General features: G+C 42.1%; 1 protein-coding gene across 4 annotated transcripts in view; it reads left to right on the top strand.

The window, feature by feature from the left end:
• SLC35F4 (solute carrier family 35 member F4) overlaps window positions 1-25,648 on the top strand; it is a 131,295-nt gene extending 105,647 nt beyond the window's left edge. For all 4 annotated transcript variants that reach the window (XM_075843403.1, XM_075843402.1, XM_075843404.1 and 1 more), the window contains 6 exons: window positions 911-1,205; window positions 8,334-8,553; window positions 16,203-16,328; window positions 21,050-21,242; window positions 22,251-22,340; window positions 25,296-25,648. In XM_075843403.1, coding sequence (XP_075699518.1) covers window positions 911-1,205; window positions 8,334-8,553; window positions 16,203-16,328; window positions 21,050-21,242; window positions 22,251-22,340; window positions 25,296-25,537 — 1,166 coding nt within the window. In that variant the 3' untranslated portion in view covers window positions 25,538-25,648. The remainder of the gene's footprint in view (window positions 1-910; window positions 1,206-8,333; window positions 8,554-16,202; window positions 16,329-21,049; window positions 21,243-22,250; window positions 22,341-25,295) is intronic.
• Window positions 25,649-27,006: the final 1,358 nt, after the last annotated feature.

The following is a 27,006-nucleotide window of genomic DNA, read 5'->3' as shown; positions in this document are numbered from 1 at the left end:
GTGGGACTGGATTAATGGCATATGCCATCAATATTTAATGTGTGATCAGTATAGGGCCAACCACTGTGACCTCCATGACAAGAATGGTCGAAGAGATGGAGCACCCCAGCCCCTTCATCATTTTACCCACCACAACCCCATCCTTGTGAATGGAGCTGAGCTGCAGCTGAACTGTAAGGGTATGTTCACACGGCCAAATTTCAGACGTATACGAGGCGTATTATGCCTCGTTTTACGTCTGAAAATACGGCTCCAATACGTCGGCAAACATCTGCCCATTCATTTGAATGGGTTTGCCGACGTACTGTGCAGACGACCTGTTATTTACGCATCGTCGTTTGACAGCTGTCAAACGACGACGCGTAAAAATACAGCCTCGTCAAAAGAAGTGCAGGACACTTCTTTGGACGTTTTTGGAGCTGTTTTCTCATAGACTCCAATGAAAACAGCTCCAAAAACGGACGTAAAAAACGCTGCGAAAACGGCGCGAAAAATGAGAGTTGGTAATAAAAACGTCTGAAAAGCAGGGTCTGTTTTCCCTTGAAAACAGCTCTGGATTTTCAGACGTTTTTGTTGACTACGTGTGAACATACCCTCATACCAGTCATAGTCCATGGGGGAGGGGGGGAGGGCGCTATGTCTAATGTCTAACCAATTTAGGAAGGGGCTGCGACACCCCTTTGAGTGCCCTTTTAGTCTCAAGATCGTGGGGGTTCCAGTGGTTAGACCTGATCACACATTACGCAATAATAGCATATCCTAGGGATAGGCACATGAAAAAAGGCTAATAGCCACACTATAGTTATGAACATAATTAAATGCAGTATAGTTTCTAAAACAAAGTTAAATAAGAATCTAATGTTATTGTTCATTATGAATATGACAAAAAAAATATCTGTTTATTTTCCAGGTGGAGACGGAACACAAGCGAATGCAGAAAATAACCCCGAAAACCATGAAAAATCCCGGTGTCAGTCATGTACCTCCACATTTTTGAAATTTGTTTGGGGATTCCTGATAGTGCTCTCAGTGTCATCTTCTTGGGTCGGAACCACTCAGATAGTAAAAATCACATATAAGAACTTCTACTGCCCGTTCTTTATGACATGGTTCTCAACCAATTGGAACATTATGTTTTTCCCGGTGTATTATTCGGGGCACCTAGCAACAGCACAAGATAAGCAGTCACTACTCCAAAAAATCAGGTAGGTCCATGAAGTATAATTTTTTGCATATTATAATGCATCTTCCAGTTCAACATCAGGAAAAGATGAACATAGTCCAAATTATACATGAGATTTACCGGTGGGTGTCCATACATTTTAGGCAGCGTGTCCATTTGCCCAATGCATTAGTTGTATATCAAGCCTCATCACATTTTGTCGCTATTTTGCACAACTATGGACTAACAGAAGTACATGGAGATGGGCTGCTATGCTAATGACATTTAGGAAGCATTGGAAATAGGTGTGAATAGATTTCGGAAAATTATGTAGGACTTACATTGCTGGTCAGGTCTTCAATATATTTCATTTGTAATTATTTTTTTTTATTTACATTTTTTTGCAGCCTCCCGGGGTCCATGCTGCATACTGCACAGAAAGAGCGCAAAATCTGTTTCCGTAGCTTATTAGCCAGGGGCATCTTCCTGTAGTAATCCCATTTATTGTATTAGATGCTTTACAGCAAGACTGCGGGTACTACCGGATCTAGGGAGACAATTTTTGCTACATTATGTTCAGACTGTTTATACCATTTCTGCAAAGCATGTAGCACAGTCTCTAGGACTGTTAGGGTATGTGCACACGGTAGCAGGCTTTTACGTCTGAAAAGACAGACTGTTTTCAGGAGAAAACAGCTGCCTCGTTTCAGACGTAAAAGCTCCTCCTCGCATTTTGCGAGGCTTCTCTGACAGCCATAAATTTTGAGCTGCGCTTCATTGAGTTCAATGAAGAACGGCTCAAATTACGTCTGAAAGAAGTGTCCTGCACTTCTTTTGACGAGGCTGTATTTTTACGCGTCGTCGTTTGACAGCTGTCAAACGACGACGCGTAAATGACAGGTTGTCTGCACAGTACATCGGCAAACATCTGCCCATTCATTTGTATTGTAGCCTTATTTTCAGACGTAAAACGAGGCATAATACGCCTCGTTTACGTCTGAAAATAGGTCGTGTGAACCCAGCCTAAGGGTATGTGCACACGCTAGCTGTCATTTACGGCTGAAATGACAGACTGTTTTCAGAAGAAAACAGCTGCGTCGTTTCAGCCGTAAATGCTCCTCCTCGTATTATGCGAGGCGTCTGTGATGCTCGTATATCTTGAGCTGCTCTTCATTGAGTTCAATGAAGAACGGCTCAAATTACGTTGCAAAGAAGTGCCCTGCATATAATGTATATAAGTGTCCTGCATATAATGTATATAAGTGTCCTGCATATAATGTATATAAGTGTCCTGCATATAATGTATATAAGTGTCCTGCATATAATGTATATAAGTGTCTCGCATATAATGTATATAAGTGTCCTGCATATAATGTATATAAGTGTCCTGCATATAATGTATATAAGTGTCCTGCATATAATGTATATAAGTGTCTCGCATATAATGTATATAAGTGTCCTGCACTTCTTTGCCGAGGCAGTCAATTTACGCGTCGTCGTTTGACAGCTGTCAAACGACGACGCGTAAATTACAGGTCGTCTGCACAGTACGTCGGCAAACCCATTCAAATGAATGGGCAGATGTTTGCCGACGTATTGTACCCCTATTTTCAGGCGTAAAACGAGGCATAATACGCCTCGTTTACGCCTGAAAATAGGTCGTGTGAACCCAGCCTTAGGGTAAGTTCACACGCAGCGTGAACACTTGGAATTTCTATCCGAATTTTTAGTGCGGAAATTCTGCAGCGTTTACAGTAGCAGCAAAGTGGATGAGATTTCAAAAAATCTCATCCACATGCTGCGGAAAGAACCTGCACAAAAGACGTGTGGAAATTGACTTGCTGTATGGATGTTCAATATGCAGCATGTAAATTTATGTTGGGAAAGCACTGCAGAATTTCCCCACAGAATATCCAGAACGATATTCCACAGTGTTTACGCTACGTGTGAACCCAGCCTTAGGGTGCAGTCACACGCGACAGATTTTGTTGCATCATTTTCTGCGGTTAAAAATGTATTCCATGTGAATGGGTTTGTTTCTACAAGAAGCGCATGGATTTGTGCAAGTTCCAATTGAAGAAATCTGCTATTCATGCTACAAAATCTGCCGTGTGAGCGCTCAGCCGCTTCGTGTCTGATCGGCTTTTTCCGGAAAGCCGATGTATCGGAGTACGGGCTCATTGACTTTCTATTGAGTCCGTACACCGATATATTCATTTCCGGAAAAAGCCGAACAGAAACTAAGCGTGAGGCCTCGCACGAGCGCTTCAGCTGCTTCGTTTTAGCGATCGGTGGGGGTCTCAGTGCTCGGACCCCCACCAATACAAACTTCTGACATGTCACTATAACATGTCAGAAGTTTGTTAAACGTTTAGCTGCACTTTAAGTTCCACCTGGAAGCCACAGGGAAATTTTGTGTTTGCAGCTTGTAATTTCCTTCTAAAATTGGAATAGTAAGTCCTGTGCACATAAAGGAAAAGCTCTCCGTTTCTATTTTTGTTGAGCTCCTTCTGTTCTTTGATCAGTAAACATGAGGTTTTTTGTTTTTTTTAAGGTCCAAAGTAATTGTGCACCTAGCTGAAATAATACACCCTGTTAGAATACAGGACACCTTTAGGGTACGTTTTACACCTCGAATTGACTCTATTGAAAAACAGCTCCAAAAACGGCTGAAAATTAGGAACTGTTTTCGCTTGAAAATCCGTAATTTCAGACGATTTTGGTCACTGCATGTGAACATACCGTGAGATGCATAGGTCGGAGACTTTGATCTAATCATTGTGTGGGACCCAGAAAATTCAGGGCAATCCTGCAAAAAATATAGTCCCATATATTACCCACAACTTAGTGTCCAAATAATGCCCCAGTACGTTGTCAAACATCACCAACCTATATGCATAGATAATACCACCATACTACATGGATTAATATTACAAATAATACAGCTATACAGTTTCCAAATGGCCATGATTAAGAGCACAGCCAGTGCTTGAAACGCGTAGGCTTCATTTCTTGCCATTTCAACCACCTCGTTATTCTCCTGGTGTTATCCGTCATTCTGTTGGATTTTTTGTTTGTCGGTGTATTATCTTCAATAAAGTGGAAACAGAGTTTCCCCCACTTATACCATACATCGCTGGACCTTTCTCTTTTTTGCCACTGTTTTTTTTATTATTTGTGATCTTTGCAGTGAAATCGCAGCGCTTCCCGCCGCAAAAGTCGCAACATTTGTCATTTGTTGCAGGTTTTACCTCCCCATTGAATTCAATGGGGGAAAACCGCAACAAAAGAGCAATGAAGTACGCACCACAGGTCAATTTATAACGTTTTCCCTTAGGATTTTTTCTGCAGTGTGTGCGTGAGATTTGTTCAGATCTCATTTATTTGCTGTTACTGTAAATGCTGCAGATTTTTTGCGGCGAAAATTCTGCAGCGTTTACGCTACGTGGGAACCCAGGTAGTCCATGGAAAGTCCATGGAAAGTCTTTCTGCTCTGGCACTTTTTCTGTTCCATACAAATTTTGCAGTTATCTGCCATCAAATTTATTATTTTTCTTGAATAATTTTTCGGACCAAAAATACTTTTGGCGCAATTCAAGACAAATTAAGACTTATCCTTCTGCGTCTTTCTTAGGCCTCATTCACATGAAGGGATAATCGGCCGGGTGACGGACATTTTTTCAACGGGCATCAGACGCCTGCTTAAAAATCAATGCATGTTTATGGGGCTATTCACAGAGCCATTTTTTTAACGGACCGTGTGAACGGACCCGGGTAAAATAGGACACGTCCTATTTTTGCCCATTTTCCAGGATGCCTCGATAGACTCAAGTCTATGAGGGATTTGTGAAAACGGGTCCCGCACAAGTGCAAATGGGCTGTGAAAAACTACAGTTTTACAAGGCCGATTTGACACCCGGTCATGTGAATAAAGCCTTAGGAGGCCATATATCAATATGTTACGTTCTTATCCAAAAGAAAGCAACTTTCTAACAAAGTAAGATTTCTAAAAAACATCTGCGGGATAACAGATCTGACTGTCATACAGAAGAGTTATGTAGTGTGTTAGTGGATGGTGATGAATTCCTTTTAGTTTTACGCTACATTGACACTGAGTCAACACTCCGTCCTGTAGGGATCTTCCTGTCAGCATCTGTTTCCAAGCTGCAAATGTAAGATAACAGTGACAAAGCATCCAGCTGTACTGAGATGAATCTGCTACGTTCATTGGCTTTGTCTATGTTATTAATAATGACTTGATTGCTCTAAGGAACTTACACCTGAGGCCAAGGTGTCTTAGAAATAACGGGAAGTTCAAGCTTCACTGTGTCACACAAGGGTAATACTGGGGAATTTTTGCGCCCGTATTATAGCTGCAAGATCGGGCCGACCACGGGTCTAATGACCCAAACTAACAGCATCATAGGGATCTACTGTATGATGCTATTGGCTCGGGTCATTAGATCCGCAGACAGGCTGGGATATAGAGCTGTAATATGCAGAAATGCACTTGTATTACGCTGGCGTAAAACTGGCCTTAAAGGGGTTTTCTCATAATAATAATTCGGAATAGGAGCGGTAGTGCGAATTCTCGACCACCACTCCATTCATTTATATGGAGCTGCCGCTCTGCTATCTTTGGCAGCCCCATAGAAATAAATGGAGTGGTGGCCCGAGCATGCACGCTGCCGCTCCATTTCTATTGGGCTCCCAGGAACGGCAAAGTAAGCCCGTTCTTGTGATCGGTGGGAGTCCCAGCTGTTGGATCCCCGCCGATCAGATATTTATTATAATCCACAGGATAGGGGATAAATATTGATTATGGCTTTAATGATATCATCACATGTAGGAATCTAACATTTCAGTATACATTACTCACTTTTCAGGTAACACTTTCATTTAACACTTCATGAATATATTTACATTTATAAACATAAGAACTAAAATCTAGATTTTTACTAAAACATCTTTGAAATCAACAATGTAAAACCCCACATATATTAACGTCCATCTTTTGTCACAATTATTGGTTTGTGGTGCAACTCTCTGCAGCATCACTTCCGCTGAGTGTGACTGCAATTAAAGGAGTAGTCCAGTTTAGAAAAACCATTATCATATACCCTATTAGGGAATACTGAGTTAATAGTGGGGGTCCCCTACCGTGTAGAATGATTACAAAGAGCGTCTCTCGTGCTGGAGGACCTGTCCTGCCCTGCATTACACAGACAACCCATTGATTTGAATAGGCAGTGTGTAATACATTATTTCCCCTGCCGTGGCACTGCAGGGAAATTACATACTGCCAGGTTCCCCAAACACTATCAACTGATCGCTAGGGGGTCCTAGCAAGGGGACTGTGCGATCAGCTTATTGTCATGGAACCCTTTTAACAATAGACCCTTTTAAATTTGTGTATCAATCTCACATTCACCAGGGTTCAAGAAGCACAGATATAGGGAGTTGTTTGTCAGCAATACCTACATATAGCCATATCTGAGCTTCTAAGACTCTGTGAGCATGACATATGGGATGAGTGTGATATGGGGTTAAACTGAATATTCAAATTTTGGGCGAAGACACATGATCATATAAATTGTACTGAGCCATAATATGGCACCTTATAAACATTGCTTCTAGGGGAGAATTCAGTGTCTCATGGATTCACCACATCTTTGGGTAATGTGCCGCTATACAGGGTCCATGCATGTGGCAGTGCCATCTGCATGAGCTCTAATACATATTCTATAAATTCACTTTGTCACCATTGTAGGGAAAAGGTGTTTAAATTTACAACGTGTACAAATACGGATTTCCTATGTTTTCTGAAAGTATGCCATCGAGAAAATAACTAAACACAATCTCAAGTGAAACTAATTTCCTAATCTAATATTATAATGGTGATCTGGTGGTGTACAATGTAGTCATATCCTGGTGTGTTATATTTACTTACCAACCCCAGTGTTGTCAGAGCGGCAAATGAAATCAGGAGAGTGGGAGCTCACCGGGCGGCCATGTTTTACCTCTGATTTATAATTGGGTTCCCATATGGGTACATGGGGCCTCTACTGTACCTATGTATGCCCCCAAATTTCTACAAGGGCATACTGGGGTCATTTCTATCTAAGCCCCCCTGCACATGACCGTACCCGTAATCACAATTCGTGATTACGGGCATGGCTGGCCGCGGACAGCCACCCGCATTTGCGGGCCGTGCTCCCATTCTAAAGTATGGGAGCACAGTCCGTAAAAGCAAAAAATAGGACCTGTCCTATCTTTTGCAGAGGCCTTCTACGGCACGGACACCTTCCTGTAAATATACGAGAAGGTGTCCATGGGCAATAGAAGTGAGTGGGTCTGCAATTACAGATTAATTCTAAGGCCTAATTCTCAATATGGTGCTATGGGTGTAAAATATTACCAAAAAATACTCACCTTCCCTATACTTCGCCATCTCTGCACTGCCGGCCCTGAATCTCTACAATATCTTATTGAAAATGCTACATGATGACATACGTCCATAGTGACAAAATGTCGCTGCCCGCTATGATAACATTTCATCCATTGTGAAGATTTGAAGTATTTGTACGGGCACTTCTGGATTTGAAAGAAGTATTTCATTCAGGGTGTAGCTATAGGAGGTCAGCAGTCACACCCGGGCCCTGGGGTGTCAGGCTACGCAAAGGCACCCCTGCCACATAAGAATACACCAAAATTATGAATGGCCCCTGGTAAGACCTTGTTCACATCTGCGTTGGAGGCTATCATTTCTGGTAAAACCACGGACACCCTGACGGAAAGCCGACGGAGCTCATTAAAGTCAAGGGGTTCTGTCCGCCGCCGGTGGTGTCCGTGGTGCATCGCTTCCGGTTTTACCTTGTTCTGTCAAAGCAGCACAACGAAAAGATCTGACACAGGTGTGAAGATCGCCTAATTGGGAGGTCCTGTACAGATTTTGCATTGAAACCATGGATCTTCAAGTTAAAGGGGTTATACAGGGTTAGAAAAACATGGCTGCTTTCTTCTTAAAGCACCACCACACCTGTAACCCAATCACGCTTCGGCTCTAGGTTCATCATTGATGGTAGAACAATACGTCATGCATCGCCCTAGACATTTATACCTTTCTGATAATCTTCAAGCTTAATTATAATAGAAATGTTTCTTTCCACAGGGAGTGCAGTAGAATATTTGGAGAAGATGGTTTGACACTGAAGCTCTTCCTCAAAAGAACTGCCCCTTTTTCCATTCTATGGACTTTGACAAATTACCTCTACTTACTTGCTCTTAAAAAACTGACAGCCACTGACGTGTCTGCTCTATTCTGCTGCAACAAAGCCTTTATGTTCCTGCTTTCATGGATTGTCTTGAAGGACAAGTTCATGGGTGTACGGGTAAGAAACCAATGCGCCTTTTATTCTTGTTTACTCCAGTGTTATAAAATTTCACTACCCAGATTCTATTTAGGGATTTACTGCGAGATTACCTCGTCTTTCCTAGTTATTAACTTTAATTGAACAAGTGAGTCACTATTTGGAGAAGTGCCGCTTACATAGTGGAGTAAATGTAGTAGTGGTATGATGTGCTTTTTTTAAAGAAGTAGTTCTAGGAAATCTTCCTAGAAATCCTTCTGTGGAATATCACTTCGTGGAAGTGCACGTACAAGTTTTTTTACATGCAATTTTCAGAGGTGGAGTGGGACTGAGGGGTAACAGGGTAAGAGATATAGAGGGTAAGGAAAGAAAAGGGGAGGGTCAGTCTGGTTCAGTATATGATTCATATATGGACAGTGACCGTGACGTTGGCAGCACTGCTGGAGTCCCCGGGCAGAGCATCAGCTGGTGTTCTGCTCGGGAACTCCAGCGATAGGAAACCCCTGATGTCACTGACCAAATCTCGGGAGCAGTGCTGGAGTCCCGAGCAAAGTGCTGGCTGATGCTCTGCTCGGGGACCCCAGCAATAGGCAATATGACTGCCCCTTGCAATCATGCACTTGATAATACGCTAACACAAACAGCACAGGAAGCAAGCCCTCAGTCACATGGGACCGTGTCTGCGCGTTATCAATATTAGAAAAGCTCCAGGACTTCCGGGAACAATTCACCGGGTTTGAACTGCAACATTTTAGTACCGAATTTTAAATTAAAGTACATCAGTAAGTGACTTCATTTTACATAAAAATATTAATGCAAAGCAATTTTTGGTCCCAGATAACCCCAGTCCTCAAGTGCTCCGAACAGGTTATGATTTTAGAAATTCCTTAATAATTTATGGGATATCCTTAAAGAGGCTCTGTCACCAGTTTAATACTTCTCTATCTCCTGCCTATTCTAATAAATGCTTTGATGTAGATAACTACTGTTTTTTAAAATAAAAAAAATTATTATTGACAAAGTTCTGATCATTTTTAGATTTATGCTAATTTTTTCTAAATGCCCAACTGGGCTTTTTTTTTTTTCGTTTCACCAAGTGGGCGTTGTGAAGAAAAGTGTATGACGCTGACCAATCAGCGTCATACACTTCTCCACATTCATGCCCAGCGTTATTCACAGCACAGCGTGATCTCGCGAGATCGCGCTGTGACGTGACTTCCTCCGGCAGGTCCTTCACTGGAGCGATGGGAGATTGACCAGACATTGCCACCAGCCGTGCCAGGATGATTATCCTCCCTAGCAGCAGTCCTGGCACGGCTGGAGGCGATGTCTGGTCATTCTTCCGTCGCTCCTGTAAAGGAACTGCAAGAGGAAGTCACGTCACAGCGCGATCTCACGAGATCACGCTGTCCAGTGAATAAAGCTGGGCATGAATGAAGAGAAGTGTATGACGCTGATTGGTCAGCATCATACATTTTTCTTTACAACACCCACTTGGTGAAAAGAAAAAAAAACGGCCAGTTGGGCATTCAGAAAAAAATCAGCATTAATCAAAAAATGATCAGAACTTTGTCAATAATAAAGGTTTTTAAAAAAACAAACAAAAAACAGTAGTTCTCTACATCAAAGCGTTTATTAGATTAGGTAGGAGATAGGGAAGTATTAAACTGGTGACAGGGCCGCTTTAAATCACAACCTTTTGGGGTTACTTGAGGACCTGTGATCTAGTGGATAATATCTACACTCTATGGTCCAGTAGTCAGTACTAAATATTTATTAGGGAATTATTGCATTTATTCCATTCCCTATAATATTAATAACATAATAATACTGAAGGAAACTTTTTTTTATGATTTTTCCCATTATTTTAAACCATGTTCAAGCTTATTTACTGCGAAAGCAAGAGATTAAAGTCATTGCATGGGAACAGTTTCAGATGGCATGTCAGTGGTTCACTGATCCATCATAAATAGCCAGACAGTCCTCATTTTCCTGCCAGCTTATTCTATGGGTAAGGAGAAGATAAGCTCTCTCCCTTTTAATGCCTGAGCAAAAATAAATGCATCACAGGTCACGGTCCCAGCCGCGGGATGTCTCCCCCACATTCTCATCTCTATTCAAGTCTGTATTCTAGCTTTATAACACAGCGTAGACCTTCTAATTGCTTGGGAAGGCAATGTTCGAATAAACTCGGCAGGTTCCTAATATTTCTATTGCTGCAACATGCTAGGCCTTGTTCACACAGTGCTGATTTGCTGCAGATTTTGTTATTTTTTAAGCCAAATCCGGGAACGGAACCTAAACGGAAGAAATATATAAATGAAGATCTTATAGGTCTGCTCTCCTGGATCCAATTCTGATTTTGGCTTAAAAAAAATGCAATGCAAAATCTGCACTGTGTGACCTAGGCCCTATATTAGCCAAATCTTGTCAACACAAAACAGAAAATATGAAGTATTAACCCCTTCAGCACCAAAGATAGTGTATAATTCTACAGCCAATTTCATCAATTTATCGGAGAGGTCATATAACATTTTACTCTTCATTGAAGTCACTTGAAGTTTTTGAAATCTATGAATGTTGGAGAGAAGTCACTTATGGAAAACTAGGAAGAAGATCCCCTCATTCTGTATATTTATATAGGTTTCAACTCCTGGACTCCCATAGATCTGACTTTAATTACATGTCTCATTGACATATCATAGATGTCTAAAAATCTGAGATGAGAAAAAAGGATCTGCTTCTTTTTTTTCTCCAGGAAACAGCACCACCCTCGGCAATGGATTGTGTCTGGTATTGAAGCTCATCCAAATTTGACTGAATGAGGATAAGCTGCAATACCAGACCTAGCCCATAGACAAGAGTGGCGCTGTTTCCTGACAGAAAAATAGCAAACAACCAAGTATAGAAGAGAATGGAGAGAGACGCATGCACGGCCACCCCTCCATTCATTCTCTGCCAGTGCCCGGAGTCCAGCGATAGTCGCGGAAGGTAGGACAGGGGTCAGGGGGCCCCGTTCTAGATATAGCTGTGGGTCCCAGAGCGGGACTAGCATCTATCAGACATTTATAGCATATACTGAGGATGTCTTAGACTCCATGCACACAACCGTATATTTCATCTGTAATTATGGACCGTAATTACGGACCCATTCATTTCTATTGGCTACGGACACCTTTTTGTATTTTTACGGATGGGTGTCCGTGCTAAAAAAATTATAGAATATGCTGTATCTCTAGAATCACAAATTTATTTATACAGTATTGTCATGGTTCATAGATGTAGATTTGTACCGCCAGCACATCTGAGCCATGCAGTGCTGCTTTATAGACCACAATGAATCCAAAAATGGCAAAACGTGCATATTACATAAGGCAAGGGAAACAAGCGGCCACCAGACAACACTGGCACTGCTTATCCTGCAATCGGCTTATTGACACATCCAGCAAAAATTGGCAAAAATTGTAGAGAAATGTTAAGTGTTGATGGCCAGCCTTAGATATATAGCTGCTTCTTGTATGGAGGTCTCTACTCAGCCTTCATACACGTCCGTAAGGGAAGTGGGGCTCCAATATCTCACAAATTGAGGCTTGTTTGGGTCATTATATGTTTATATGTGTAGCGGCTATCTGATCGATAATCTTTTTTTTCCTCACTGGTCAGACAAGAAACTTGTAATAAAACAAAAAAGCCAATATGGAGAAAAAAAGAGCTGCAATGTAAAGCATGGGAAACAACAGCCTAGTATCTGATTTCAGACTACCACAGACTTTAATTATACAATACAGTTAAAGAGGTTGTCTCATGAAGAAGATGGCGGGTCTGGCTTCTTTAACCCCTGGCGATCAGCTGTGATTGCCATCTGTCCAGTCAGATATTGCATTGCATAACAGCCACTCAAATGACAGGCCTGTATGACAACCACAGGCAATTTGAAATTTCCCAGACAGCCATGCAGGATATTACTAATACGTTCCAATGGGATGATCTCCTATTATTAGGGAATTGCTATTCGTGCGATTGTCTAATGTATTCTTTAAAGTCCCTTTAAAGGCGGTGCGTCACTTTAAGGGTGCCAAGTTTAAAAAGCCCCACGTGGTGGAATTGCTCTGGAATTCCGCTGCGGACACTCCGCAGCGTTAATCCGCAGCGGACCCGTTTCTCCATTGCATTCCACTTCTTTTTAGTAGGCTTCGTTTAGACGAGGCGGAAAATTCCGCTGCGGAGCATAGGCTGCGGTGCTGAATTTGGTGTCCGCAGCATACAATGGATGTTGCGGACCAGTGGCGGACTGGATGCGGACTCATTGCGGAAGTTCTCCATTGACTTCAATGGAGATTCTAATTTCCGCAATGAAGTCCGCAGATGTCATGTACATGTTATGTGTGCTGCGGATGCGTCTTGCTTTTTTAGCATGATAGTTCTTCATTCTGGCTGGACCTATGTAAATCTAGGTCTACAGCCAGACTGAGGAAGTCAATGGGGCTCCCGTAATTACGGGTGACTACGTGTGTGCACCCGTAATTACGGGAGCGTTGCTAGGAGACGTCAGTAAATAGTCACTGTCCAGGGTGCTGAAAGAGTTAAGCGATCGGCAGTAACTGTTTCTGCACCCTGGACAGTGACTACCGATCCCAATATACAGCAACCTGTAAAAAAAAAAAGAAGTTCATACTTACCGAGAACTCCCTGCTTCTGTCTCCAGTCCGGCTTCCCAGGATGACGTTTCAGTCTAAGTGACGGCTGCAGCCAATCACAGGCTGCAGCGGTCACATGGACTGCCGCGTCATCCAGGGAGGTCGGGCTGGATGCCGAAAGAGGGACGCGTCACCAAGACAACGGCCGGTAAGTATGAAATTCTTTTACTTTCACTAGGGAAAGTCTGTCCCTTCTCTCTATCCTGCACTGATAGAGAGAAGGGAAGTACTTTCACCTCAATACGCAACGGCTAATCCGCATCAATTTACTGCACATTCTGGGCAGACTCGCCACAGAATCTGCAACGCAGATTCTGTGCGGCATTGATGCGGACAGTTGCGGAAGAAAACCGCCACGTGGGGCCATGCCCTTAGTTTTTAAGGGTCCTTCTTTTTCTCCTAGTCTCCTTGCAGTTATACAAAGCTATCATTAATATTTTAGGAGAATACTATTACACACAGCCATATGACCAGTGTTTTATATTTTTAATCAATTATGAATAACTTTTCATTAAAAAACCCTCTAGTGCCGTTATTAATAGTACAAAGTATGGGGGTGTCAAGTTATACTGCTCTTAGTTCATTACTGATATGCTGAATTATTAATATTATATTTAATGCACTCAAATCCTTCCATAACATAATCATTTTGTTAACCGCTTCATGACCATTGTATCTTTATGTTTTCTGCTTTCTAATGCAAACCGATTTCTAATTTGTGTCCAAATTATTGCCCATCCCCATATGTGTTATTTTCTAAGCGGGAGTACCAAAATGTGTAGATGTGGGGGTTACTTTTGTCTTTTTTATGGCTCAAGAATAGATGAACTAGGGGTTTGCATTATTCCTATGTTTAAAGAAATACTCCAACTTTCTAATGGAAGAATTATTTATGTAGACCAGTGGTCTGCAACCTGTGGCTTTCCATCATAGGGCATGATGAGAGTTATAGTTTCACAACAGCTGGAGAGCAACAGATTGGGGATTACAGATTCAGACCAAGGTTGATAAAGATCATAACATGCAGATGATGAGGATGCCAAGATCTGGTTAAAAAGTAATAAAATAAGTTATGTACAGAACAAAATCAATAGTCGGACAATGACTGTGAGTCAGTGAGTACCTTCCTGCAACCTGCGCTCTAATACCTCCTAATTTTCAAGTACTCTAAAGAGGGACAATGAGCGTTGCGGCAATTTTTTTGCCATTAAGCCATATCCCTAACTCCAGCCAATCCCCACCCATACACACACACACACACACACACACACACAGTATCATGCTCCCACAGTGCCCCCCCCACAGTATAATGCCCCATAATGACCCCCACACAGTATAATGCCCCATGGTGCTCCAACACAATATAATGCCTAAATAGTGGCCTTCCCACAGTATAATGCCCCTCTAGCTGCCCCTCACAGTACAATGCCCCATAGTGCCCCAACACAATATAATGCCTAAATAGTGGCCTTCCCACAGTATAATGCCCCCCTAGCTGCCCCTCACAGTACAATGCCCCATAGTGCCCCAACACATTATAATGCCCCATAGTGACCCCACACCGTATAATGCCTAAATAGTGGCCTTCCCACAGTATAATGCCCCCATAGCTGCCCCTCACACAGTTTAATGCCTCATTGTGCCTTCCACACAGTATCATGCCCCCATAGCAACCCCACACACAGTATACTGTCCCCACACAGTATAATGCCCTATAGTGCCCCCCAAATCCAATATAATGCCACCACAGCTGCCCCACACAGTATAATGCCCCCATAACTGCCCCTCACACAGTTTAATGCCTCATCGTGCCTTCCACACAGTATCATGCACCCATAGCAACCCAGTATATTTGCCTTTAGAGTGCCTAATAAAAACATAAAATAAATACTCACCTAGCCCCGTTCCCACGACAATAATAGAAGATCCCTCTGCTCCTCCGATCTGTGCTCTGTGTGGCTTGGTACAGAAAGGAGCGATGACATCACAGAATTGTGCCTGTCTGTGCCGAAATACAGTTTATATACAGTTCAAATTGGCACATGCCACCAGCCTCCCAAGACAGCGGGACACCGTCTGGAATCCGGGACTGTCCCGCTGGATACAAGACGGTTGGAAGGTATGCACTCTTGACTCTTGAGGCTGCGCAGGCAGTGTGCACATGTCTGGCTGTATCTCTGGCTCTCTGCTGCCTTACCCGCTGCAATCTCCCACCGCCGCCGATCCGCCACTTGACCTAGTCCTGATATTCTTAGGGCTGGGATGTCTGGCAAAGGTGGAGTATCCAATCCAAATAGGAAGTAACCTGTCTTATTATGTCTGCCATTTTCTTTTGCCGGTATTACCTGCACCTGGCTGTGTTAACACCGACTTAGCCAGTGGCTTACCGGCCTGGTGGCCACCCTGGCTACACCCCTGGTAGAATAGGTCATGTTGAAAAGCAAAATGGCAGCACGAGCTCTGTTTTACAAGGTAACACCGGGTCCATACAGGATGGAAATGCTGCAGATTCTCCGTTCAGCAGAATACAGTCTCAGTGGATAAGATTTGAACAATTCTCATCCGTTGCTGCGGAACATTTTCCATAAGGAAATCAGAGCATCCTGCGGATTTTCAAATTCTGGTGCTGGTGTTCACAGCGAATATCACCCTTTTCAATGTAGAAGGGGTGGAATCCGCAGCAAAATCTGCAGCAAAATCGACATGTAACACATGCAGAACTTGCTGCAGATTTGTCACCAACGTGTGTGGGTACCCTGACCCGTCTCATGTCTCCGGTGTAACTTTCCTTTACCGAAAATTTATGTTGCTACTCCCATTCTATGGCAGGTGGCTGTGTGACAATTACGGCGCTGGTGGTTTGCTAATATGTGTGTAATACTTTCCAGGATTTTGCACTCCAGCTTACTCAATGATGTGAAAACTTCTCCTGAGAGGAAGTAAAGATGTGTTTTTCCCATTTTTTTGGTACAGATAGTTGCTACAATAATGGCAATAACAGGGATCGTAATGATGGCGTACGCAGATGGTTTCCATGGCGACTCAATTATCGGAGTGGCTCTTGCTGTTGGATCTGCCTCGGCATCAGCATTATATAAGGTAAAAATTTATTGCATCATCTAAATCAGCAGTCCCCAACCTTTTTTGCACCAAGGACCACATTCATGCCAGACAATTTTTCCACGGACCGGCGAGGGGGGGGGGGGGGATTTGTGGTATCACGCGCATTACAAAACACCCTGCAGACTGCAATTAAATGGAAATAAAATGAAGATGGAACCGTTTTTAGGGTCAGTTCACACGTTGCGTAAATAATGCAGATTTGCAACAGAATTCGTTGCGGAAAATCTGCAGCAAATACAGTAGCAGCAAAGTGGATGAGATAAAACAAATCTCATCCACCCGCTACGTAAATAGTGAGCGGGAAAAAACACTCAGAAATTGACATAGCAGTTGTTGCATTAAAAAACACAACTCAGAAAAAAAATCTTATACTTACCCAGAAGTCTGTCTTTCTTTCTCCAGGACGGCCTGGGATGATGTTTTATCCCATGTGACCGCCGCTGCAGCCAATCACAGGCTGCAGCAGTCTCCTGGGATGAAACATCATCAGCAGGAGGTGGCTTGCTAGCAGGCTGGCTAAATGCGGCTGTCCAAGGCGGACATTCCGGGAGACAAAACTGTACCACATTTTGGTGCGTTGTTTTGACCGGAATTCCCTGCGGCCACTGGGGCGGACACCGGATAACGCGGCCCAGTATTGGTCCGTGGTTGGGGACTACTGATCTAAATGACAATTTATTTGCAGCTGGTTAATCTGCTGTCAATGCCCATTTGTACTGTATGGCCGCTACTGAGAGCAAAGGATTGTGGGAATAGCAAATATTGTAACCCTTATATACGATTTACTCCGTTATATTCATTCCTGAAACTGGAGGGTCCTGTTACCTGTTCTCTCATGAAGACATGGTCGTATACACTTGTACGTTTCCAGAACTTCCATTCATTTTACCAGAGAGTGACTGTGGATATGCAGCTATCTGGGAACAGACAAGTAACTTGAAGCTACTGAACCATAATGCAAAATCTATAATAGGGTCCCCAACCTGCCATGTGGCATTTATAATACTGGTGTCTTCTTATGAGGAAGAGGGACCCCTTTAGACACCAGGGCCTGGTGCGACTGATACCTTTGCACTCCCTACAGTTACACCCCTGCCGGGGAATAGGATCTACTGATGGATACCCACTGATGTCACTTTTAAGATTAACTATGCACTGCTTGAGGTGTATTAAGAGGCATGGACTCGCGGGACAGGGATGTAATATTACCACTTTACAAAGCATTAGTGAGGCCTCATCTAGAATATGCAGTCCAGTTCTGGGCTCCAGTTCATAGAAAGGATGAAATAATACAAAGAAGAGCAACGAAGCTAATAAGGGGCATGGAGAATCTAAGTTATGAGGAAATATTAAAAGAATTAAACCTATTTAGCCTTGAAAAAAGACGACTAAGGGGGGACATGATTAACTTATATAAATATATTAATGGCACATACAAAAAATATGGTGAAATCCTGTTCCATGTAAAACCCCCTCAAAAAACAAGGGGGCACTCCCTCCGTCTGGAGAAAAAAAGGTTCAAGCTGCAGAGGCGACAAGCCTTCTTAAGGGCGGATTCACACGAGCGTGTGCGTTTTGCGCATGCAAAAAACGCGGCGTTTTGCATGGGCAAAATGCATTTAACAGCTCCGTGTGTCATCACCATATGATGCGCGGCTGCATGATTTTCACGCAGCCGCCATCATTATGACACTCCGTTTGGATATTTGTAAACAGAAAAGCACGTGGTGCTTTTCTGTTTACATTCATAGTTTTACTGCTGTTGCGCGAATCACGCGCGTCCCACGGAAGTGCTTCTGTGTGGTGCGCGTGATTTTCACGCACCCATTGACTTCAATGGGTGCGTGATGCGCGAAATACGCCCAAAGAACGGACATGTCGTGACTTTTTCGCAGTGGACTCACGCTGCATAAAAATCACGCAACGGTCTGCACTGCCCCATAGACTCGTGAAAATCACGCGCGTTGCACGGACGTATATCCTGTTCGTTTGAATAAGCACTTACAGTGAGAACTGTGAATCTATGGAAAAGTCACCGCAGGAGCCGTCACAGCAGGGACAGTAGATGGCTTTAAAAAAGGGTTAGATAATTTCCTAGAACAAAAAAGTATTAGCTCCTATGTGTAGAAATTTTTCCCTTCCCTTTTCCCGTCCCTTGGTTGATCTTGATGGACATGTGTATTTTTTCAGCCGTATAAACTATGTAACTATGTAACCTGAAAATCTTGCAGATGGACACTTACCTGAAAATACATTTAGATTCCTTCCCCCCCCCCCCCCATAGCACAGGTTACCATTCCCCTTGACAATGAGGCATGTCCTGTCCCTACACACAGTATCAGGCTGTGCAGGGAGATGCTCTATTGACAAGCTGAATGGTAGCGCTCAGTTGTCAATTTATTCATACATTCATATATTCCAAGAGGAATAACAGAGGAACGGTACACTGCAAAGTTCTAAGAAAATATGTTCTAGAATTGTTATTTCTTGGGGAACACAGGCATTTATTAAATCATACATGCTAGGAGAGCAGACCCTTTTTAGATTTTTTTTTTACCTTACTGACATACTAATCGTGCTTGATAAACGTCCATTCATTGGGAGTCTGACAACTACGACCCACTCCGATCCTGAAAATGGGAGCTTCTTGTTTCCCGTTGTTAGCGGAGAGGTGACCACATAGATGTGTTTACTCTCCATCGAAATCGCTTGGAGTTTTGGAAACCTATAAGTGCTGCAGAGGGTGCGCATTGAAAACTAGGATGGAGATGCCCTCATCCTAAAGATTGATATAGGTCTTAGCTGCCGGACTCCTATGGGTCTGCCTTTTATTACAGTGAAGGAAATAAGTATTTGATCCCTTGCTGATTTTGTAAGTTTGCCCACTGTCAAAGTCATGAACAGTCTAGAATTTTTAGGCTAGGTTAATTTTACCAGTGAGAGAAAGATTATATTTAAAAAAAAACAGAAAATCACATAGTCAAAATTATATATATTTATTTGCATTGTGCACAGAGAAATAAGTATTTGATCCCCTACCAACCATTAAGAGTTCAGCCTCCTCCAGACCAGTTACACGTTCCAAATCAACTTGGTGCCTGCATTATAGACAGCTCTTACATGGTCACCTGTATAAAATACTCCTGTCCACAGACTCAATTAATCAGTCTGACTCTAACCTCTACAACATGGGCAAGACCAAAGAGCTTTCTAAGGATGTCAGGGACAAGATCATAGACCTGCACAAGGCTGGAATGGGCTACAAAACCATAAGTAAGACGCTGGGTGAGAAGGAGACAACTGTTGGTGCAATAGTAAGAAAATGGAAGACATACAAAATGACTGTCAATCGACATCGATCTGGGGCTCCATGCAAAATCTCACCTCGTGGGGTATCCTTGATCCTGAGGAAGGTGAGAGCTCAGCCGAAAACTACACGGGGGGAACTTGTTAATGATCTCAAGGCAGCTGGGACCACAGTCACCAAGAAAACCATTGGTAACACATTACGCCGTAATGGATTAAAATCCTGCAGTGCCCGCAAGGTCCCCCTGCCCAAGAAGGCACATGTACAGGCCCGTCTGAAGTTTGCAAATGAACATCTGGATGATTCTGAGAGTGATTGGGAGAAGGTGCTGTGGTCAGATGAGACTAAAATTGAGCTCTTTGGCATTAACTCTACTCGCCGTGTTTGGAGGAAGATAAATGCTGCCTATGACCCAAAGAACACCGTCCCCACTGTCAAGCATGGAGGTGGAAACATTATGTTTTGGGGGTGTTTCTCTGCTAAGGGCACAGGACTACTTCACCGCATCAATGGGAGAATGGATGGAGCCATGTACCGTCAAATCCTGAGAGACAACCTCCTTCCCTCCACCAGGACATTAAAAATGGCTCGTGCCTGGGTCTTCTAGCACGACAATGACCCGAAACATACAGCCAAGGCAACAAAGGAGTGGCTCAAAAAGAAGCACATTAAGGTCATGGAGTGGCCTAGCCAGTCTCCAGACCTTAATCCCATCGAAAACTTATGGAGGGAGCTCAAGATCCGAGTTGCCAAGCGACAGCCTCGAAATCTTAAAGATTTACAGATGATCTGCAAAGAGGAGTGGGAAAAAATTCCATCTAACATGTGTGCAAACCTCATCATCAACTACAAAAAACGTCTGACTGCTGTGCTTGCCAACAAGGGTTTTGCCACCAAGTATTAAGTCTTGTTTGCCAAAGGGATCAAATACTTATTTCTCTGTGCACAATGCAAATACATATATATAATTTTGTGATTTTCTTTTTTTTTTTTATATATAATCTATCTCTCACTGGTAAAATTAATCTAGCCTAAAAATTCTAGACTGTTCATGTCTTTGACAGTGGGCAAACTTACAAAATCAGCAAGGGATCAAATACTTATTTCCTCCACTGTATATGCCTGATTGACCCATCATAGAAGTCTATTGTCTGAAAATGCCAAATTAGAAAAAAAAAGGATCTGTTATTTTTAGAAAAACGCCATTCATCCATGGACAGTGTCTGGTATTGTTGCTCATCCTGATTCGAGTGAATGGGGCTGAGCTGCAATACCAGACACAGCCCATAGACCAGAGTGGCGCTATTTCTGTAAAGTCTAATCCCGGACAATCCCTTTAAGTGTTTAGGCTGGATAGTTTTATAACAAGCGATTGTCTTTACTGTTACAGGTTTTGTTTAAGATGTTTCTTGGAACGGCTAACTTCGGTGAAGCAGCACATTTTTTTTCTACTTTAGGATTTTTCAATTTAATCTTCATCTCATGTACACCGATCATTCTTTACTTTACCAAAGTGGAGCACTGGTCATCTTTCTCAGCCTTGCCATGGGGATATCTGTGTGGAGTTGCTGGTCTTTGGTTAGGTGAGTAGGAATGGGGCATGTCTTTCTAGAAATTCAGCAACAATTTTATATGGTTTTTATGTTTTTTTTTTCTTTTTTATGCTTGTGATTATGAATAAGGGAGATGTAACGAATAAGTATAATGTCTTCCTACATGATTGCAATGTTAAAAAATAGAAACTTTATAATATCCTTACCTTTAAAATTCAGCGCTTTTCTTGCTCCACCAGTAGTAATAAAGGGTCGCTATCATTTCATCTTCTCCGCATCTCCTGTTCAGTTAGAAGTAATGACAGAAGATGCGGCCAGCACGTTGGACAGTCCAATTGTCAAGACAACCGTACAATGCCCCAAGACTCTCCTACACCTGCCGCTATTCTAATTTAACTAATCCTTTAACTATTCAGATTTCAAATGTCCAGACATAGTATCTCCAAATGTTTGTGCTTTTGCTAACTCAGAGTTCAACAAAGCCAAATATTATTTCTGTATTTTAAAGCCATGTAACTATTTTTGCAGCCTTTGCAACTAATTTTGCAGTTCCAATGCAGCTAAAATAGAAAAATGATTAAAAATGTCCTATCGTTTTGTGTATACAGCTCCAATGCAGAACTATGTGTTTCCATTGTAACCGAAAACAAGCAAATTGTGTAGTCTGATCCTATAGTCATACTCCCTTCCATCTGTCCTTCTTACTAACATACATTTAGTAGGGGACAGACGCAAAGAGTTCCATCGCCTGCAACGTTGTGCATTTATATGGTCACAGAACTCCTTGGTGACTTCTAATATCCTTATAATGTATAGTAGGGGGACAGTATCCCATATATGAGTATTCTGCATTTTTCACATTGTTTATTCTTTCTTTTGCCTGTTCTTCATTCTTCATTATCGCTTGTGATTCTAGCTGAATGTATAGACAATGCTCCAAAACTGTTACTAGAGGATTCTACATTGTCTCGAGTATTTATGACATCCTGCATGGGATCTGTACATTTCTTTTTACCTTTTTATTTTTCTATTTTGCAGCTTTTAACATCTTAGTGAATGTTGGGGTTGTCCTAACTTATCCCATCCTTATTTCAATTGGCACAGTCCTCAGTGTTCCAGGTAATGCAGGTAAGTGCTAAACTCCATTATAAGTGTTGCACACCGTCCAACAGTCCCGTTTTTCCTAGAGATGAAACATAAAATAGTGTCATTCTCTTCCCTAAATTGGAGGTCTGTCAAAATGCACCTCCCTACAGTAAGGTTAAGCACAAGAGAAAGAAAGAGTCAGAAACTATCAATAAATGTAAATTTGCCAAATGGCATAGAAAAATATATATTTTATTGGACAATACAAGTAACACGATTAAAAATAGACTACAAATCAGAAAAGACTGTATATCTCCAAAAGTATGGGAGAGGAACATGGGTCATAGAGGTAAAACAATACAAACAACAGTTTATATCAGTGGTTGTTAGTTTATAACAGTGGTTCTAAACGGTTTGCAAACGATAGATACAAAGAAAACGAGGGTTAATTATAACCATACACAGTATCGGTACATATCAGCAAAGAGCGATTGGTCTAGTAACAGGCATGAAAAAGATAAGGAACCTAGTAGTTAGGCATAGAAAATCTCAGTACGACCAAACCTGCTGTCTAAGTAGACATAAGTGGACATAAGTGTTTAGCAACTAAACCTATCGCAAGCTTAGAAAAGTAAATGTATCAATCAATAGTCGTATATTTTAAGATTGCAAAAGAAACACCGCTAGTACTGACCCATATCGTTCCAGGAATATGGTGACTCCCAGAAGTGGAGAGGTTTCTCCACTTCTGGGAGTCACCATATTCCTGGAACGATATGGGTCAGTACTAGCGGTGTTTCTTTTGCAATCTTAAAATATACGACTATTGATTGATACATTTACTTTTCTAAGCTTGCGATAGGTTTAGTTGCTAAACACTTATGTCCACTTATGTCTACTTAGACAGCAGGTTTGGTCGTACTGAGATTTTCTATGCCTAACTACTAGGTTCCTTATCTTTTTCATGCCTGTTACTAGACCAATCGCTCTTTGCTGATATGTACCGATACTGTGTATGGTTATAATTAACCCTCGTTTTCTTTGTATCTATCGTTTGCAAACCGTTTAGAACCACTGTTATAAACTAACAACCACTGATATAAACTGTTGTTTGTATTGTTTTACCTCTATGACCCATGTTCCTCTCCCATACTTTTGGAGATATACAGTCTTTTCTGATTTGTAGTCTATTTTTAATCGTGTTACTTGTATTGTCCAATAAAATATATATTTTTCTATGCCATTTGGCAAATTTACATTTATTGATAGTTTCTGACTCTTTCTTTCTCTTGTGCTTAATCTGATATTTGGAGTTTCTATCATTACTGGGGAGTCGAATAAATTTAACCGCACTTGCTGGCGACTTAACCCATAGACTGTATAGTCCCATGAGACATATGTTTGTCCCTACAGTAAGGGTAGGGTGCCACCTTAGGCAAAGTTCTCCCCTTGGCTAATGGATGGTGCACTACTGTTGGTAATTCGTATCAAATGAATGTAAAAAATCTATGACAGGCTATATCTGTGTAATCATTACTTTCTGATGTCGGAATCTGATGTTTATACAGAGATAAGCGGCGCTACAGAGACACTACTTATCCTTTCCTGCAGAAGAAGTCTATCACATATCGCTTTTAAAAGATGTTCCTTCCCCTGTGCCAGCCACTGATTGACATGTAGTGCTCTCTCTCTTTTTATTTAAAAAAAAAAAAAAAGAAGTTCTTCAGCAGCTGCAGAGTATTCTATACAGTACTATGCCACAGCTGCTACCTCTGCATCCCCTATAGCTCTGCCCCTTATATGTAAATGTTTTGTCAGGACCCTGTCAGTTGGGATCTCATTTTCTGACATGACTTCGTTCCACTGTTTGTGAGCAGTGACAGAAATGAAGGGGAAGCGCCGCTCACATGAGCGCCACGATCCCTTAAAAATAGCTGATTGAAGGGGGTGCTGACGGTCAGACCCCGACCGATGAGATATTCATAGTCTCAGGATAGGACATCAATTACTTAGGGCTGGACAACCCCGGTCTCAAGCACACAACTGTATTACGGACCTGTGGTATGGTTATATAGTATGTCGCCCATATGGGTCCGTCCATGTGCCCCTGATTTTATGCTGCAATGCATCATGGATTATTACATAGGTATGTCCCCGAGAGGGGAAGAATATGGCGGCTCCCAGAAGTACCATACTAGGGTGCACCTTAATATGAACCCAAACCCAAGCATGACCCCTAACCCTTCTACTATAGTGGTGTATCTCATGGCCAATTTCGTTAAGGAGCTACATTATGAAATATGTTTTATTCATTTATACCTAGGTGTCTCTTTTCTACACTGATATTTTCCATTGTAAGCTCTTACAACATATTTTCCCCAAAAATAAAAACACATATTTAGTATACCCCTTCTTCCGGTTGCAGGTTTCACAGCTTTAGATAACGATGGTACCGTATTCCTATTCTCCCAAAAATTTTATATATAATTTTTCAATATATTTTATCTAAATAATTGTAAATATACTATAGGTTATCATTGTTTACAACTGTAGTACTATGCTGTGAATATATACCTAATAACTACTACTACAACGGTAGGATACAACACTATTATGGGGCCAGCAGGAAGCGGGCATGGTGCCAAGCTGCCTACGCTCAGGGTGAAATAGGAGCTGGTCTTAAGAAATTTTCGTGCTAGGTCCTCTCTTTGCATGGAGAGTCTTGGGCTGCGGAGGGAAAACTTCCTGATGGTCACAACCATTGGGGTGTCTTTCGATGCTGTGGATAGGAGGCAAAATTGAAGACATCAAGTGAGGGATAGGCATCCAAGCAGTCGGAAGTGCTGACTGGGTGAAGGTGCCCTCCTCACACAGTGTACCCTTCCATTACCCACACAGTTACTGTATTACATATAATGGGATATTAAAATGACATATATTTCCTTTAACGCATATCTTCTACTAAAACTTTCTTTTCACTTCTTGTCTTCCATTTAGTTATTGACCTGCTCAAGCATGAAGTGATTTTCAGTGTTGTCAGACTGGGGGCGACTATTATAATCTGCATTGGGTTTCTGCTTATGCTGCTTCCCGAAGAATGGGATGAGATTACCCTGCGATTCATCAACAGCTTAAAAGAGAAGAAGACGGAGGAGCATGCGGAGGATGTGGCAGACGCTGGAGTCTACACGAGGAGCAGGAGCAGGGCTAATGGCACAGTGTCTATACCACTGTCTTAAAACCATCATCATTTGAATGCACGTGAATGTATATTCTGTGAATATAATTTAATTATTTCACTAATTGTAATGTAATATCACAGTATCTATCTGCAAATTATTCTAAGTTAAAGACGTAAAATTTACATTTATAAACTTAAATGTAAATAACACAATAAAGTTCTTTTTTATGGAAAGTTTTCTGTGTTATTTTCAGAAATGTTGATATCACAATCATCTGAAATGCATTATTAAATCGGATCTGTGTCCTGAATATGCAGCCCTATGTAAAAGCAGCATAGTATGGGGACAGATGTAAAATTGATTTCTAAGCACCACCTACGCACATCTGACTGGCTATGGGCATACTAGGAGTATTGGTCAAAGCAAGGAGCTGAGAATCTGTTTCCTTCTGATTAATTTCCAGCTTTTACCATTACAATCCCTGCTTCACTGCTTGGCATATGTAAATAAATGACTACGCACCACCTGATCCTATGTTGGTGGGTTCCATGGCACAGGTGCGGGTAGCAGTTGGCCACAGACCAGCATTAAACCAGAGATGAAAACAGCTGAGACCATATATATTCTGGAGGATGAGGCTCTCATCCAATAATCTAACACAAATAGGATAGAAAGCGTTCCATAGTGTGATATGTTAATAAAAAGTGTATAGTAATGGCCCTCTGGTCGGAGCCGCACTCAGACCGAGCTGTGGAACGAACAGACACAACTCTGTGATGCCCGTGTGGTTCAGATACCGGCTAGTGCGGTTGCTGCTCCACCTGCAGACCTCATACACAAGACCATTCTAATAGAAAAAGTTAAAAGCAGGATCTATGGGCATCACCAGTGAAGTTAGAGGAGCGAAGGATCATAAAGTTTAGAAGTTGGTCTGACTTCTTCTTCAGGTACTGTACATGCAGATAAAGAAGTCAGACCGACTTCGAAACGCGTTGTACGTTGACAATAAATGGTTTTAGGATCCTTCGCTCCTCTAACTTCATTGGTGGCACCCAAAAGATTGTGCTTTTACCGCTTTATTGGATGGCTCATCCAATAATCTGTCTTCTCCGACCCTTTTTTCATTGTACCAAAGGGTCGGCCTTGTAATGAATGTATTCTATGAGGCAAGCCCAACATACATATAGAGGGTTGCATGGCAGCTGCAAGACTAGAAATCATGGCAGATTGACACCTAACAACTGTCTCCGGGCTCCGATAGGACACAATTGTGTCACACTTAATATACCAACAGAAAACAATTCTATTAATACATTTCATACAGATAAGTAATTTGTTTTCATGGCATCCAACAAGCCCTGGAGGTTAGTGTGTGCTGTATCAGCCACTGTATGTTCAGTCCTATCCCTTGAATTGGAGAAGGCTTTAGCCGGGAGGATGAAATCCCAGCTGGTTTCCTGTTTCAACATAAAATGCCTTTGGTGCCCTCAGACAATGCTGCCAACCTCTGTGATTAAACCGAAATA

Source organism: Rhinoderma darwinii, chromosome 12, assembly GCF_050947455.1.
Source record: "Rhinoderma darwinii isolate aRhiDar2 chromosome 12, aRhiDar2.hap1, whole genome shotgun sequence".
Classification (NCBI taxonomy): domain Eukaryota; kingdom Metazoa; phylum Chordata; class Amphibia; order Anura; family Rhinodermatidae; genus Rhinoderma; species Rhinoderma darwinii.
The sequence above is the reverse complement of the archived record's forward strand: the minus strand, read 5'-3'. Positions and strand labels throughout refer to the sequence as shown.